Consider the following 7,484-nt stretch of genomic DNA (forward strand, 5'->3'; position numbering starts at 1 on the left):
CCACAACAGTGCAGCCCACAAACCTTCTTAATGTAAAACAGCCTGCATGAAACCCAAGTGCTTAAACCAAAAGACTTAGAATAACAGTTACAATTTAATCAGGCTACTACCAAGCAGTAATAAATGCAGCAGATTAAATAAAATCCAGTACTTTTAAGAAAAGCAAAATAAAGCAGGAGGAAAGACAAATACAGTAAAAGCAAATGAATAAACTGCAATTTTTTTTGGGCCTTCTCAAATCTTCTCTCTGTATTAAGTAGAGTGAACAATAGACTCAGAATATGATCTCACTGTACTCAGTTAAGTGAGCAAATGAGATGGACCCAGGAGGAGTGTTCTAATACAGACATACAGGAGGGGCGGGCAATTCCAGAGTCACCAACACTAATAGCAGCACAAGAACAGGGAGTGCAGAGTGACACACAGCACACTGTTCAGAAACACACAATTAGGAAACAGAAAAAATGAAAATATAGTACTTTTAAAACTGCAAGTTTGTACTTAACAGAATACTAAAATACACTACTGCAAGTTTCACTTAGCTTCAGCTTCTAATGCAGATGTTTGTAGCCAAGCAAGTCTCTCAGGAGTTGAGCATAAAATGATTTCTCAAACTTTATGGCTAGCACTTAAAGTACAGAGGAATCCCTCTAGGCTATTAAATATCAGATAACAAAGAAGTGATAACACCACCCCCTCGTATAGCAAACAGACACACAGCACACTGTTCAGAAACACACAAATAGGAAACAGAAAAAATGAAAATACAGTACTTTTAAAACTGCAAGTTTATACTTAACAGAATACTAAAATGCACTACTGTAAGTTTCACTTAGCTTCAGCTTCTAATGCAGATGTTTGTAGCCAAGCAAGTTTCTCAGGAGTTGAGCATAAAATGATTTCTCAAACTTTGTGGCTAGCACTTAAAGTACAGCATGCAATACTTTAACCAATAGACTTCATTTTTACTGTGCCAGTCTACCACTCATGTACAATATCCTTCAATCTGAAACAAGGCTTGGTTGGAACTAACAGTCTGGAGTCACATATAAGTTCTTTGTCACACAAGTATCCACTACTTCCCAGCAGTGACAGCACAGTATAAGTTATTACTTGCAGGTCATATTTTGCTTTCTTAGTATAGCAGCATTTGTTACATGTAACTGTAGAAATGAATGTGAGTGTGCTTCAACATGCATGTACTACATGATCAGTATCATATCAATGTGCATGCTCTTCAACATGCATGTACTACATGATCAGTATCATACCAATGTGCATGCTCTTCAACATGCATTCAGTGCATGATCAGTATCATACCAATGTCCATGCTCTTCAATATGCATGTACTACATGATCAGTATCACACCAATGTACATTCTCTTCAACATGCATGTACTGCACGATCAGTATCATTTTTCTTGCTTCTGCTCCTTCAAAACAATATTTGAGAAAATTGCACTAATGACAACCTACTGTGTGTAGTATAGGGTTTGAATCCTGCAGCCTTCATTTGCCAAATATGTGACTCTGAGCAAGTCAGTTAACTGAATAGCTATCCTGAGTTGCCCCTGAAAATGTATACTTGTGCCCACTGGGCTTACCTGGTTAATAAAATAAAAGTTTGATATATATATATATATATATATATATATATATATATATATATATATATATATATATTTATTTATATATATATATATATATATATATATATATATATATATATTTATATATATATGGTTCTAGGAAGATCGAAACAGACAAGACCGACACGACTTCACCGGCGAAATGATCGACACTACAAACCACAGGTAAGGGGTTTAAAATTCGCTAATCAAGCCTACCATGTTCAGGTAAGGTGGCAGTGTTATGCATGTGTTAAATTTAAACCCCTTACCTGAACATGGTAGGCTTGATTAGCGAATTTTAAACCCCTTACCTGTGGTTTGTAGTGTCGATCATTTCCGTGTCGGTGTTTTCGCGTCGGTGAAGTCGGTGTCGGTCTTGTCTGTTTCGATCTTCCGTCCTACAACCATATATATATATATATATATATATATATATATATATATATATATGTGTGTGTGTGTAGATAAGCAACTTTCAGAAATTAAGATGTATGAGAAACTTCAGTGCTTCAAAAGGCTGGTCACTTCCTTAAGGTGCTCTAATCATTATGTTGATTAAAAGTGCAGCATATAACCTGTTTTGATCCATTACACTGTTGAAAAAATGGAAGTGTCACATCTGTGTGCAAAGTTATTTTGTTAAGCTGATTTCTGCTGCACTGATCCTGCATGACAACAGGTGCTACTATCCATTAATTACTTTACAAATGCTTATATTTTTGCATAATATTGATAGCTATTTGTGTAATACTGTTTCACATTTTTTGAACAACTAATTTGTGTAGTAATGTCTCAAATTTTATAAATTACAAATTTGCATATTCATAATAAAACTTTTGCTACGCTTCTGGTTACATACATATGCGCACTTATAACAGGTGCTTAATCGAGTGTGTAATCGTTTTCTATTTTCTTTTCCCAGGTCAGCTGGATATAGATTATGAAGATGTAAGTGAGGTCACCTCTGGAGGAGGCACCCTCTCCAGATTTTCACAATTGAATGGACTAGGTAAGTTTTCTAGCTTCTGAAAAGGGTAGAGGGATGCAAAGAGTAAAAACTGGTGATTATGAAATAATTGTTCATTCATTAATTACATTATTTTAGTAGGACAGTCTAACTGGGCAAAGTGCCCTTTCAGCTGAGGCTAAGTGAGAAAAGCTGTACATACAGACAAATAAACAACATTGGTATAGCTGTACAGCCATTAAAATCATATGATACCAATAATACAACAGTCAATTTTATATATTTTCTGGTACCTAAGTATCCTACATACATACAACATAAGTTGTAAATTGAATAGTAGCTAGCAAAATACAATTATTTGAAAGTGTTTATATTAATAAAGGCTGTTTACATATATGGTGGTAGAGGTTTCGAGAATTTTATTTACATGGTATCTAATCCTCGTGCAAACAATATGCATGTATATAGTATTCATTCAGATCTGTCAGAAAAGTTGTAGTAACAGAGTCTGTCAGTAATCAGTACACTTCTAAAATAGCAGACTAGTGTAAGAGAAAGCTATTTAAGAAGTAATTCTGGGTATTTATGTCTAAACGATGATGATTTGAAACTACTAATTGCCATGAAGGTCTAAAGGAAGGACTTAGACATTAGATATACTATGCAGATAGTTCCATTGTATTGACAGGTATGCCTTAATGATATTTTAAAGTGCAGATGGATTTTTTTCTAGGTAAGACGATTTTTTTAATTAACAAATGTTTAGTAGTAATATTATTTTATAGACTGAAAATTCTTAACTGATGAATATATAGTTGAAAATAGTATTTTTGTGAATAAGAACTTTTTATTTATTTACTTTACATTCATTTTTAAATGTGTTACATGGCAGTGAATACATTATATACACGTGTATCTTGGGAGTGGGTTTTTTTATTGTTCAAGTCCCATTATATGTTTTAAGGATGAAAATGCCAAACACGTTTTGGAATAAATTCACAAACGTATCACTTTTGTGCAAGCAATCATTTTCGGGTAGTTATATTGCAGACAAAAGATTCTGCTATGAATGTAGCAACTTTATTATAACTTGAATTCAGCTTACCTAATTTAGAGACGTTTAAGTCTGTGACAATTGCAATTGCTAATGCATAGAGGAGTACTAGAGAACAGAAAAGAATGATCTGTAGAAATAAGTGTGTGATCTGTTACATATGGCTTAGATTTTTAACAGCAATCCTACAATGCAGTTAGTTTTTAGAAGACTCTGCTGAGTTTGCAGACCATCTCTTATATTTTAATCTAATTTTACTTCTAATAATGTTTTACTTCTAATAATTTGTATGGCTGACACTAAAGTTTGGTGTTACTAATCGATAAATTAAAAAAATATATTATCAAGGTGATGGGTAGTAATAGAGAACTGTAATTTAGTTTTATAAAGATTAAAGAGAAAATGTGATTGCTCATTGTGATATTTTCATTTTTGTGAAGGAGGGTTGCATTTGTTTTCTTTCTCTGGAGTTGTTTGAGGTATTGAGTTGAACATACAAGTTCTATGTTATCTAAACATGGGATAACATTTGCTGTTTGTGAAGCTATGTACATTTTATTTAGAAATATGTTAAAGAGAATGGTTGTAATATTAAGTCTTGAGAAATGCCCACAGCAGTCAGGAAATGAACTGATAATGTGCCATTCCACCATGCATATTGTATGCTTTATAGGTTCATAGGTGTGTACAAGGCTAATGGCCCTGGAGCCTTTACAAGCCTAGCCCAAACAAAATTGCCCAGGCACCATGCCACCTGATGTTAGTTCACAGTGCTCCTATCCAATAGGGCAACTGGAATGATCCCTAGAGTGAACTTTGTGTTACCCATCCACTCGTCAAGATTTCTCTTGTAGAGGGCCAGCAAGGTGCTCTGCTTGACATGAATGGGAAGCTTATTCCAGAGTATGGGCAGTCTGTGGGAGATGAACCTGTCCCTACAACATGTTCTGTTAATTGTAGTAATGAGGTTGTGATCTCTGGAGGGCGTGGCGCAGGGGGATTGGGATTTCTTTAGGTGTAGCATTTCAAGTAGAGCTGGATTGGACATGGCTTTCTAAGTCAAATAGAGATCACCTCTAAGTAGATGATAAAAGACTGAGAACAGTTGAAGTTTCTTGAGTCTGTCCATGTAGGATGTGTTTAAGGCCTAGGATCCTTTTTGTGAGGTACTTTTGTGGCCTCTCCAGCTGTTGTATGTGTCTGGTCTGGTACATGCCAAACAAGGCTTTATAGTCGATGATTGGTCTGATAAGGGATGAAGACCTCTTTCTTCCTGAATGCGAATCCTTTGGTTATAAGATATGCCATGCAGAAAGACTTTCTGATCACAGTGGCAATATGGTAGTCAAAAGTGAGGTGGCTAGCGACCTGGGTGCCCAGATCTTTTATGGCCCCTTCAGTGTTCAGTGGGCTCCCATCAACATGATAATTTGTGGGAACTGAGTTTTTTCCAAAGGGGATGATAACGCATTTTTTGGCGTTAAGCTTCAGGCTATGGTTCTGACACCAGTCACTGGTCTCAGAAAGACCCTTTTGTAGGATGTCTGCATCACTTGGAGAGTTGATAATGGCTCCTAGCTTGCAGTCATCAGCGAACTTGGTCAGTCAAAGTCCTTCTGTATTGGCTTGGACTTCTGAGAAGTAGATGCCAAACAGAAGAGAGCCCAGGACCAAGCCCTGTGGGACTCCATTCATGACTGGTCAACAGTCTGACTTGGAATCCGCAACTTTCACTCTGTGGGTCCTGTCTGTGAGCCATTTTACAACCACCTAGTGATGTAAGGATTGATGCCTAGGTTGGTGAGTTTATCAATGATACCTGAGTGGGGAATGGTATCAAAGGCCTTGGCCAGGTCGAGATAGGCTGTATGCACTGCCTTACCCTCATCCACAAATTTGGTGACTGCCTCGAAGATGTCAACCAGGTTCAGCAGGCAGGAACTCTCCTTGATAAGGCCAAGATGTGGGGTCAAGAGTTTGGAGATTGCCTATATCTTTGTTAAGCAGGTCCATGGTGATGCGCTCCATAGCTTTGCATACCAGACTTGTCAGTCTAATGGGGCGATAGTTCCCAGGGTCTGTAGTTGCTCCCCCTCCTTTATGGAGCAGGATGACTGTAGCAGTGCACCATTCATTAGGGACAATAGACTGAGGTAAGACTGTGATTGAACAGGGCATACAGATGTGGTGCCAGTTCATTTTGTAGCTCGTGTAGGACACAGCCAGGGATATTATCAGGTCCCATGGATGCTGTATTCTTGGCTTTGGACAATGCAGCTTTTACCTGTGCCACAGAAATGGTGGGTACCAGGCTTTCTTCTGGTATTGTGATAGGGCACTTGGGTGGGGGTAAAGCTGGCACTGAATCTGTTGGCCAGTATGTAGGCTGCATCTGTTGGCTCAGTATAGGTGGTGCCATTGTGCAGTAACACAGAGCAAATCTGGGTATTGCCTTTGAGGTTTTTGATATAGCTATAGAAGGCTTTGTGGTTGTTTTTGGTGTCAGCTGCAATTCTGCCTTCATAGCTGGCTTTAGAGGAATCAATAAGGGATCTCAGCTTTTTGTTGAGACTGATAAGTGAGGTTTTCTAGTCTTCTGACTTAATTTTTTTCTGCAACACCTTCTTCCTTCTGTTGTAGGGTTTATTGATGGCTGGGGACCACCAGATTGGCTTCCTTTTTTTGGAGGAGAGTGTCTTAGTTCTATTTGGTATGGCAAGGTCCATGCATTTGGGTACATGCTTGTACAATGCATTGGTGTATGATTCGGCAGTCATGCAGCTATTTTCCATTGGCATGGGTGCAGAGAAGTTAGCCAACTCTGTTTTTAGGAGCCCAAAGTTGGCTTTAGAGAAGTTTTTCAAGGTGGTCACCTTAGCAGGGGGTGTAGGTGAGATGGAGATTTCCATGGTGATCAGTTTGTGGTCAGATTTAACCAGGGAGGAATTGACTATAGGTGTGGAGCAGCAGTCTCCATAGTTGGTGATAAGCAGGTCGAGGGTGTTGCTTCCTCTAGTGGGGGTCAGAATGAGCTGGTCCAGGGCATTGGAATTGATACATTCCAGAAAGCGTTGGGCCTGTACACTGGTACTTGAATAGTTTTCCCAGTTGATGGAAGGGTAGTTGAAGTCACCCAGTATGAGAGTATTGGGTTGGACCTTGATAGATTCCAGGGTGCTTAGGAACTTGGAGTGAGAGTCTAGGGACATGTTTGGGGTTCAGTTGCAGGTTATTACTTGCATCACCATCTTAACCAGTGTTAGTTGTACTTGAAGTTATCATGGGTGCATTGTGCTGGGCTACCAGTCTACAGGTGTGCATATCCTTTAAGAATATGGAGACACCAAGGCTTGTGTAGCTTTCAGATGTATTTTGTGGCCAAAAGGTATGGAATGAGTTGTAGCCTGGTAGCACAGGGGTTCTTTCTGCTTCTTTAAACCAGGTCTCCTTTACAGCACAGATGTCTACATTCTCCATTTTGAAGAGAGTTTTGAGCGAGTGTATCTTGAGATTTATACTTCTAGCATTGTGCAGCATGACCCTCAGATTGCATTTGTTTGTAGCTGTTACAGTGGAATTTTGGTCTTTGGAACACTACCTAAAAAAGGCACTATAGGAGTGGCAAGAGCCTTAGCCAGTACCCAGAATCCCAGGGGTGACAGATGCAGTCCATCTCTGGAAAAACATCGGTGTCTGTCGATCATGTCATCCCAGGCAGACAGATACTGGATCCCTTTAGAATGACACCAGAAACTTAGCCAATTGTTGAAGTCAGTCATTTTCTGCTTGTACTGTGGTATAATTCTTGGTGACGGTAGAATACTGCTCAGGG

At 38.6% G+C, this 7,484-nt stretch overlaps 1 protein-coding gene across 1 annotated transcript in view; it reads left to right on the forward strand.

Moving 5' to 3' along the window:
• LOC122809305 (tyrosine-protein phosphatase non-receptor type 18-like) overlaps positions 1-7,484 on the forward strand; it is a 1,521,908-nt gene that overhangs the window by 1,494,711 nt on the left and 19,713 nt on the right. Inside the window, exon 16 of the mRNA XM_044080695.1 lies at positions 2,554-2,640. Within this exon, the coding sequence (XP_043936630.1) occupies positions 2,554-2,640 (87 nt within the window). The remainder of the gene's footprint in view (positions 1-2,553; positions 2,641-7,484) is intronic.

Source organism: Protopterus annectens, chromosome 8.part0 (assembly GCF_019279795.1).
Source record: "Protopterus annectens isolate FY-2018-M chromosome 8.part0, PAN1.0, whole genome shotgun sequence".
NCBI classification, from domain to species: domain Eukaryota; kingdom Metazoa; phylum Chordata; order Ceratodontiformes; family Protopteridae; genus Protopterus; species Protopterus annectens.